Raw genomic sequence first — 10,232 nt, forward strand, 5'->3', positions numbered from 1 at the left:
GCTAATATGTGATAGATTAGGGTACCAAGAAGACTTCAAAACATTTATTTGGAAAAAAAATCCAAATACAAAGGAGATGGAATCATAAAAAAGACCTTGCATGTTTCTTTTTATCTAGAGCAGCAATATCCAAACTTTGTTGTTCAGACGAACCAGCGAGGGTCTCATGAAATGGCCGAGTCGGCCGGCAGTTCTGGGGTGAGGCCTGCGATTCAGGATTTATGATCAGCTCCCAGGGACAGGGTGCCCATGTGCCTGGTCCAACAACTACACTTTAAAGACGAGAAGCTGAATCACTGTTGTCGAATGGAAGTATATGAGCCGCAGCATGGAATTGGAATGTTAAGTCCTCCAGTACAGAGGAGAACCAAAAAGTAAAAACAAACAAGTACAATTCACTTGAATAACATATTTTATTTAACCAAATATTGCTAAAACATTGTCATTTCAATGCGTAATTAGCATTAAAAATGGATGAGATAGTTACAGCACCTCTCTGTTCCACGTAAGCCACATGTGACCAGTGGCTGCCCTCTTGGACTGTGCAGATCATGACAGCTTTCTCATATTTGGGTCCAGAGAATAAAGCCTAGAAAAAAAATAATGTGTGGTGATAGCTACAAGGAAAGTATTAGTCCTCCAAGCTTTAAATGCTCTGTATCTGACATGCGTCCCGTGGTTGCCATGAATGAAGACATTTCACATGTTTTCTAAGAGTTTACTCATTATGATGTATATTCAAACTGTGGGCACGTCCTTACAAGCCTAATGTAAGGCATACTTCTTTCCACGGATCCTGCCCGTATCTCTGCATTCTTGTTGATCTCCTGGCCCAAACAGCCCCAGAGCTTATCGCTGTTAAGACACAGCTTCACGCGTATCTATGTATTTCCTAAATTGGTCTCCCTTTCATGTATGGAGATCTGTCTTTACAATGAGCAAATGAACTCTTTAAGTTTAGGAGCTACAATAATATGTGCTTCTTCAGTATAGCTGCAGATTTGTTCTGTGGGTTCAGTTCCGATCACACTTGGAATATTAGCTCTTCAATGGGGCAGTAAATGTATGCTGATTGGTGCTTTGCTGAGTAATCGGCCTCACCCCAGGAAAATTTGTTCCTCTCACTTTCTGGCTCACTACGCTTAAACAGAGAGAGAAGGACTTGTTTCTATCAGGTCACTCTAAGTTCTGAGCCAGACTTGGGGAAAACCCAGGTTACTGTGCTTACTGGGTAACTTGGAAGCCATCGTGAATACATTTCCTTTTCTCCTTATTCAGCCCAAATCCCATGGCGCTGAGAGCAGCAAGTACAATGCCGTCGTGCATTTGGTCTGGGTAAGATTTGGGAGAGTTGACGACTGGATTCCTGCCCGGTGTGTCCGAGCCCATGGCGTCCCCAGCGGGACCATGGTGAACACAGGCAAACTTCAGCTCAACGACACAGCCCACAACACTCCTGGGAGAGGGTCTCATCTCCCAGGGACCCATCTGACAAACTCCACCCCACGATAGCAATGGCATATACAGTGAACTCTGTGGCTTCAGGACTGAGCACAGAATGCCAGGGAAATGAAAAGAGCACAGCAGTGTTTGGAAATCGCAGGAAGATGCATGGTGGCTGACATCCTTCCGAGAGCTGAAAGAGAACATCTCATATTGGGGATCGGCACCTTCCCTGAATAGAAATCAGTGGAAGTGTAAGGATAGCCCTACGGTAGAAAATGCATGGAAGTGAACTTCATGTGAAGACAGAAGACATCATACGCTCGACGAAAGCACCCTTGCTCAGATATGCCCATCATCATCTCTTTTAGGATGGCATGGCTACACTCATTTCAAAGCAATAAATTTAGCAAGTAAATTAATATTTTGTTTCAATATGCAAAGTGTTTTTATTTGACATAATTAAGTTTTTAAAATAAATGCCATGTATTCATCATTGTCTGTACCTCCAGTATCCAGCATACAGGAGATAATCAGTAATTCATTATTGAACTGAACCAAACATGCTGAATTCCCATCTCGCTAAATTTAATTGAGTGTATGACTATATTTAAGGTTTCCATATCTTTTTTCTTGAAACATTATATGCAGCCTATCACCACCTACTTGGGTATCATATTCCTATCATACATTCCCATTGATCTTTCAGTTATAATGGGGTCCTAAATGACACACGTATGTATTTCATTTTCTTCTATATCTTTTTTTTTTTTTACTTTGCTAAGACCTAACAAATTCAGAACTATTTCAATAAAGTTCCATGTACAATACCTGGTAAATTATAAGTCAAATAGGAACCATGCCTAATTCGAAGGGCAACTAACAATAAATATTCAGGCTCCATCGTTAGAGCAGAAGGATCACCACCCATCAGTGAGCCCAACAGGTGTAACAATAGTGTGGACCAGGTTTCTCTAGAGCAAGAGCTTTTGGGTGACCTATGAGAGAATTAATAGATGTTTTAGTGAGGCATATTTATGGACTTCCACGTTTGGGGTAATACAATGAAAAGAGTAGCTTTAATACAGTTGCGATTTCATGATGAAGAAATCGAGTGAGCATGCTATCACTTATTTTCCAAAATGAAGGAGTCTAAGATCCTGTCAGCTGAAGACAGATCTTCATAGAACAGTTCAAGTTTGATCTTTACAAAATAAAAGTAATGTTTTTTAGGCTTCCACCAAACAGACCAATTAGTATCTATCCTCTAAGAGGACGCTAATTCTGTGGTGTAAAAGGGGTTAAGAGACCCCCTGAAGGATCTATTTACCTCAGGTCTATTTCTAAAGCCCCCTAACATGTTGTTATAGAAACCAGTTGCGGCTGAAAAACCTCCCATTATGATTATTGCTATAGTAACCACCCAAAAGACAAGAAGCTAGTTTTTCATCCATTCGCCATCTTTCCTCGTCCCCCAAATAGTTTTGTTTCTAAATGTTTCTATGTGGCTGAAACAAAGGTGAAAAAAGAGTAAATAAATTTAATGGAGACTAATGGGAGATGGAGAGGGAGAGAGAAATTAGAGCACAGTACAAGCAATAAAGTGACCCAAGGTATTTCATTGATACTTTACAGAGAAAAGAAATTATAATTAGACAACCAAACCAGCTTTTAAATTGGTGGCCAAATCTCTTAATTTCCATCTGTTTAGACTCAATGTAGTAAAAATTAGATGTAAAACATTGCCATTGTTCATATTTTTTAACCTACCATTGAACATTTCAGAGAATTTCCCAATAGAATATATGCCTTTGCATAGTGTTGTCTCTTCTAGTTTAAATAAAATTAAATATATAAGGTAATCTTCTTGTAATATTTTCTTATAAGATATTAAGTTGTAATATGTATCATGTTTTAAATATGTTTGATAACCATTAATTTAATTAATCTCTTTCCCCATAAGCATGTAATCAATTTTAAAATTGTAATGTAATTATTACATTTTGGCACCATTTTGTGGTAAAGGGCTCTACATAAGTCAAACCAAGTAAAATTATTCTTTACTCTCTTGCCTCAGTTATTAAGTAGCAAATTTGTTAGTTGGATGTTATGGCTTTTAAGACCTTTGAAATAGTTTGGAATCAGAGTTTCTTGAAGAAAAACTCCTGTGCTGAGAAGGTGACATGATGATTATGGCCATAGTGTTTCAAACCTGTCACCCCAGTGTAGATCTTAGATGTATCTAGGGTTCCTTCTTAGATCAAAACCAGAAGCAAAATGTGTTGGGCAAAAAAAGGTTGTTGCCAGATCAAAAGCTAATAGTCAAATACATGAAGTCAGGATAAACTCAGTTCACCGCTGTTAACTTCAGTTTACCTCTCCTGTTGTCCTTTTAGAGTGTCTAGTACAAGGAGCAACTGTTATCATTGTCTAAATATTTTATTTGGAAAGGAATAATTTAGATCACTAAAAGGAAGTAGTGGCTAAAGTAAACCCAAAACAAACATAAAAATGTACCTAATTAATAACTCAGATAAGATCACAGTACTTTGTACAAACTGAACAACTCAACTCATTGCACCTGAAGGTTATTTTAATTAAATACGTTCTTTGGAGAAATCTATAGCAAATATGGGGGTGGGGGGTGGGGGCGGGGAAGGACAAATACAAGGAAGCTGATTGAGCTGGTTGTCTTGGGGTATTTATATTCATAAAGTATAATTCCACTCTTAGAGAGTCTATATGAATGGAAAAACTAAATGATGTTAATGATACTTTTCTCAGCACGTGGGTTTTTGTAATCCTCAGCACTGTGTATTTGCTTCCCATGTGCTTATTTTCACTTTGTTCAAACATAGCTTTGGAGTGGAGAGAAGGAAATTCTCTGAAATTCTGTCTGGCTGAACTGTGTTGACATGATATTTATATTCAACCCCAGGCTTTTTCTAAAGTGGTTCCAACACAATAATCAACAGTGCATATGTGTCAAATAGTGTGTAACACAGATGGGGAATATTTAATGCCACTTTGTGTGGGATCAAAACCTAGTTTGGTATTTTGATTGAATCATCAGGTACCAAATGCTTTGCTGTGATTACTCCAACTAACTTAAAAGTCCATCCTCTCTGTGTTCATAGACAGTGCATGTATCTTTCTTATCTAATCTTGAATCACATTCTTCACACACCTGAACATATTAAGCCAACTTGTCTTTTTTCCATTTATTAAGATCCTACTGAGTGTCTAATAATTTTAAGAGACAGCTGCCTTTCACCAATGTCCAGTTCTGCTCAAGACAGAATAGCTGGTATGGGACTTACTCTCTGAGTGTAAACAGCTTTAAAATGTGAGCAATAAATAACGATTTTTCGGGCATTGAAAACAGTTAGTGCAGAACTATGATTCGTGTTAGAAACAAAATGAAGCACCTACGATCTCCTGGTCTTTATGCTTGGAGTGACTTTAATGCTGAGAGAGGAGTACACTCAGAGAAGCTGCAATGTCTCTAAGATGAGATCAGAATCATGGATTGCAGATGCTATCAGAGTTTGCAGGTCAGCACTTCCGAGAACAAAGAGACACTCAGATGATGGGCCCAAAAATGTCTGTTATTCATCATGGGTCTTTGGGAGGCTTACCAGAGATCATCTGCTGAGAGACTGAGATAAATGAAAACAGCAAATATTAGACACTTGGAGTTCCAGCTCAGTCAGAGAAGAGAGACTTTGCTGAACATCTCAGCACTAAGAAACCAGAAAGGCCTCGCTTTAGGAGTAAGGACCACATGATAGAAGAAGGAGGATGCTATAAGTTCAAAACCAAAGTAGAACCACTTAGACAAAGACAAAAAAACAAGAGTCATAGAAAAGAACTTTATAACTGCCTGCCAGAACAAAATTCCAAATCTCCTTCCAGCTTGCTCCATATTGTCAGTATCTCCTTGGAAGAAGTTGAACACACATCTGGGACCCCAGCTTTTGTGGCTGCTGCCCAAGGGATGGGCCCCTGGTTCACCCGGCTCTGATAGGCAATAGGGTTTGCATTCATGAGTCCTAGGCTACAGCAAACAAAGAAACAGTTTTTAATGAGTGTAGCCCCCACCTTCTGCAGATTAATTAGACAAAGGTCAAATTACAAAGAAAGAGAACAAGAGAGAAAGAAAGGAACAAAGGAATAACGAACAACCAGAAAACAATGAACAAAATGGCAACAGTCAATCCATACCTATCAATAATTACTTTAAATATAAATGGACTAAATTCCCTAAACAAAAGTTACTAGATTAAAAAAATAAGACCCAACTATATGTTGCCTACAAGAGACTCACTTTAACTTAAAGGACAAAGACAAAGAGAAGAGATAGAGGAAGTTATTCCATGTAAATGGAAGCCAAAAGAAATCAGGAGTATCTATACTTATGTCAGACAAAAAGGCTTTAAGCCAAAGACTGTACCAAGAGACAAAGAAGGTCATCATATAATGATAAAGGGGAGAATTCATCAAGAGGATATAGCATTTGTAAATTTATGTACCCCACATAGAAGCAGCTAAATATATAAAGCAAATAATAACAGAAATGAAAAGAGGAATAAACAGCAATAAATAATATTAGGAGACTTCAATACCTTACTTTCAGCAATGGAGTGATCATCCAGAAAAAATCAATAAGGAAAAGTTGGATTTGACCCGTGTTTTTCTAACAGACAAATACAGACCTTTCCATCCAACACCAGCAGAGATTCCCTCATTACCTTTTATCATTTATCCTGAAGTATAGTTTGTACAGGAAAAGAAAAACAAATGCTTTATTTTTCCCTTTATTTACCAGTTTTCAACATGAGTTGGTACCCTAGTGTTTATCTCTTTCTTCTTCATTTGTAGGAGCTCTTTATCTGTTAAATATACTGTACTCTTGTCTGTCTTTTAATTTTTGAACAATGTCTCTTTTTTGGACGAAAGTCTTTAATTTTATATAATCAAACCTTGCTGTTATTTTGATTGCTCGTGATTACTCGGGAAGTCTTTCTTTCTTTCTTTCTTTCTTTCTTTCTTTCTTTCTTTCTTTCTTTCTTTCTTTCTTTCTTTCTTTCTTTCTTTCTTTCTTCCTTCCTTCCTTCCTTTCCTTCCTTCCTTCCTTCCTTCCTTCCTTCCTTCCTTCCTTCCTTCCTTCTTTCTTTCTTTCTTTCTTTCTTTCTTTCTTTCTTTTCTTTCTTCTTTCTTGCTTTTCTATAATAATCTCATTTAATAAGTGTTGTTTCTGGCCAGAGGGACAGTATCATGCTTGCTGTCCAGCTGAAGTACAACATACCCAGTTAGTGCAGAAAGGGACACACACCCCAAGCCTGCCAGAGACGTTTTTTGAAGAAATGTAGATGGAAGCTCTCCTTCTGAAAACAAATGATAAGGTCCCTGAGTCTGGACCAGCAAGGAGCTTTCCTTGCTGCCACGTGGAGGAAAGACTCGCTGAGAATGAAGACAACACAAACACAGAGAGGGACTCAGATCTGAGAGATGGACAAAGGATTTGGGAGATGGAAAGAAACCAAGTTGTAAGAGAAGCTCAATAGGAACAACCTGGAGGGAACAACCTGGAGGGAAACAGAAAATGAAAATTCAGTGAGACAGTTGCAGGGCTGTCTTGATGAGGCTCTTCCTATGTAATCTGTAAGTGTTTCTCCTGGCGTGACCAGCTTCCGGTGAAAGTGGTCAGAGCTTTGCCTCCCCCTCTGCACAGAATGTCTCTCATGTGGTGGGCTGCTTCTCACTTTGCTGCCAGTCACCACCTCAAACTTCTGGCCTGTGACCTCTCAGGAAAGCCTTGTTCCTAAACCGGAGCGATTTCAGTGTGGCTTTGAATGACCCTTCACAGTTTAATAACCTTCTCACACTTCAGTGATCTTCACCGCCAACCTATTTCAGCCACCAGCGCTCAAGACCACAACTTGTCCCCATCTATCAATCCCACTGCACTAAATTGTTAAAGTCTGCTGTGATAATCACTGACCTGCAACATAATATGATTTGAAGGACAGATACGTTTAAATTTGTTCGAAGTGGAAGGATTGTGACAGAGACATAGGGAGAGCCTTTGATTTCAGCCATGATCATTTTGTCAAATCATCAATGAAGAGAAGATATTCCAACCAAGCAGTGGATTCTCTTGTCTTCTTTTTACAACAATGATAGTGTTTTAACGAATACTTGATGGATCCATTTTTAAAAGACGAATGCAATGATTGTAAGATTTTTATTTGCTTGCGATGTGTCTGAGCATTTTACATACTCGAAAAGAAGGATTAACATCTCTTTCTTTGGCATTTTCTGTCGAGTCAGCCAAGCCTGATTATTCGACCATTAGGCTTACAGCAGCCACTGAGGAATAGGTAGGAATTTACCAATCTCAGACGCAGGATCAACGAGAACCTCATGTACCAGACTCAGCATTGTAACTCACTGTCATGGGGCACTAATGAAATGGAGCCTATTCACATAACCCTGGGGAGATGTGATTAACCAGTTACATGAATGTGGCTCGAAGGGACTCAGAGTAGTTGGCTTCCTCCAGCTAATGTGTCCAATCAACTTGGTTCCTTGTGGCTACACGCACCCACTGTGCAGAATGATTGGGCTCCAACTCCTGCCTGGGAATCGTGAGACCACTGTTGTGTTGTTGTTGTGTGTACCACAAGGCTTGTCCTGCAAACTTTCTTAAAGATAACCAGACTCGGTGCTTGATGAAGCCAGTCATGAATCTTGAGTTTGATTGTGAATCTGAAGTTATGACCACAGCTCCTGGTAGAACAGGCTGGGCATTGCACATACGTTATTTTATTGAATTCTCACAATATTCCAGGGCAGTTGGCAATAATCACCATTTCCACTTTGCAGACTAGTGTTTTGACGAGGAAGGCAATATCTCCATATCTTGCCAGATAAAAGTTTGCCTCCTTAAACAAAATGAGACTTCCATTTTAGTGTCTTAACTAATAAAATATTGTACAAGACAATAAGTCAAATAATGGCAAAATATTTATTTAAAGTCTATCAATAAAATCACCGATTCAGAGAAAGAACAAAATTATTTGCGAATAACTATGGGTTCACAGTTATGAGACCCTTAAACAAAGAGATGCATACTTTAAAGGTTACACAATCATCTCCTTAAACGTGGACTGCAGCAAACACTTGGAATTTTCATATATATTGCGTTGAAATTACGAAGTTCTGTGCTGAAAAATGTATAGTAAACGCAGTTCTCCTTGCATTTTTATGTGCCTTATCATTTCTTTTGTGCCTTTCTCCTCTCACCTGTGCACTTCTGTGTAACACTTCCTTACTGCATATGGCCCAGGGTCCACTTTAAGTTTCAAGGAGAATGAATAACTACTTCAATAACAACTTTTTTAAAAAACAAAAACATCGCTGACCAAAAAAGTCCTCTCTCTGTCCCTTTTTGTGTTGTAATCGGGTATTTTACTGTTCCGTTACTTGAACTTGGACTTGCTTTTCCTCCAATTGCCTTCAGGTCCCTAGCTATAGCATTGACTGCTATTTTCACCTGTTCAGCTACACCCTCAGCTGTAAACCATACATGTCACTATCTCGCTGGTACAGCCACAGAAGGTGACCCGGAGTACACCACATTGTGTGCTCATACCAAGTGGCCTTGCTCGGCAGCAGCTGCTCCAGGCTTTGCCCTGTTGATACTCAGACTCAACAGACACAGATCCGAGGCTCCTTTGAGAAACACACACACTGCCTGTCTTCATTGCAAACATGTTCAGGAGCCACCATCCCTCACAAACCTAGAGCTGAGGCCATGCTGTCTCCTCTGATTATCCAGGCTGCCACACATCTGACAAGATTATCCCAGAAACATGACTTCTGTGTGAATGTGGGCAACTTTGTGGAGTATAATATCTTCATTTGTAAAGTGGTAGCACATACAGTAGAAAGGAAGCCCATTTCACTTTGCAAAAGAGATGCTTTGAACCATTATCCTTTGGGAAAAATGGAGGCTGTCCCCTTGCTTATAAGAGTATGAGCAAATGTTGGAATACGAAATGAAGCTAAATACATGTATTGGGAAGAAAACACATTATAGCTTATGGTGAACTTCCTTTTAGAGTATGTCAATGATAAAGTGTTAAATCTGTTTTGTAAAAGGGTAAACAACAAAATATCTTATTTCTTATGTGGCCATTTCAATCGTCTGCCACACAGAAACTCAAAGGGTTAAGAAAGAACATTTTCTATAGCTAAATACTTATTGGAAATCCCAGAATCAGAAAATTGTGCACACCGACCGTTTAACCCAGGACACTTGTTGGTGTCAAACTTGTTTCTTTTTTCAAGCATTGTGTTCTGCAGAACATGCATGACATTTGAACTATGTGCAAGAAATACTTAAAAGTCAGGTAAAGTACCAAAAGCTCAATACATGGAAAAAGCTTACTTTTTATGCAGATGAGCAGGGAGAAACTGAGGTAGCAGATGAGAAGGTAGTTAACTTTCTTAGGTGCCGTGGTCTCATTTAGAGGACGTGCTCTCATGTGTTGCTGAGGTCTGGTGCCAGTCCTGCTCCTGACCTCTGAATGACTCAGAAAGGAGCTGGTGCCTCTAAGTCCCCAGGTGCCATCTCAGCCCCTTGCAGCTTAGATGGAGAAAGCACTGGCTGCTTCTTAGCATCTTACTTTCACAGGAGGATGGGGTGAATTTTCAAACCTGGTGCAGATTTGTTTCCTGCTGGACTGGATTCATTCTCCCCGAGGCCTTTTCTTCCATGAACA

At 39.3% G+C, this 10,232-nt stretch overlaps 1 protein-coding gene across 1 annotated transcript in view; it reads right to left on the reverse strand.

The window, feature by feature from the left end:
- Window positions 1-9,995, reverse strand: part of CRB1 (crumbs cell polarity complex component 1) — a gene marked incomplete at both ends in the record, with an annotated part of 66,123 nt that extends 56,128 nt beyond the window's left edge. The window contains 1 exon segment of the mRNA XM_081039177.1: window positions 9,899-9,995. Within this exon segment, the coding sequence (XP_080895303.1) occupies window positions 9,899-9,995 (97 nt within the window).
- Window positions 9,996-10,232: the final 237 nt, after the last annotated feature.

The sequence above is a fragment of the Rhinolophus hipposideros genome, assembly GCF_964194185.1.
Source record: "Rhinolophus hipposideros genome assembly, chromosome: 26".
Classification (NCBI taxonomy): Eukaryota; Metazoa; Chordata; class Mammalia; order Chiroptera; family Rhinolophidae; genus Rhinolophus; species Rhinolophus hipposideros.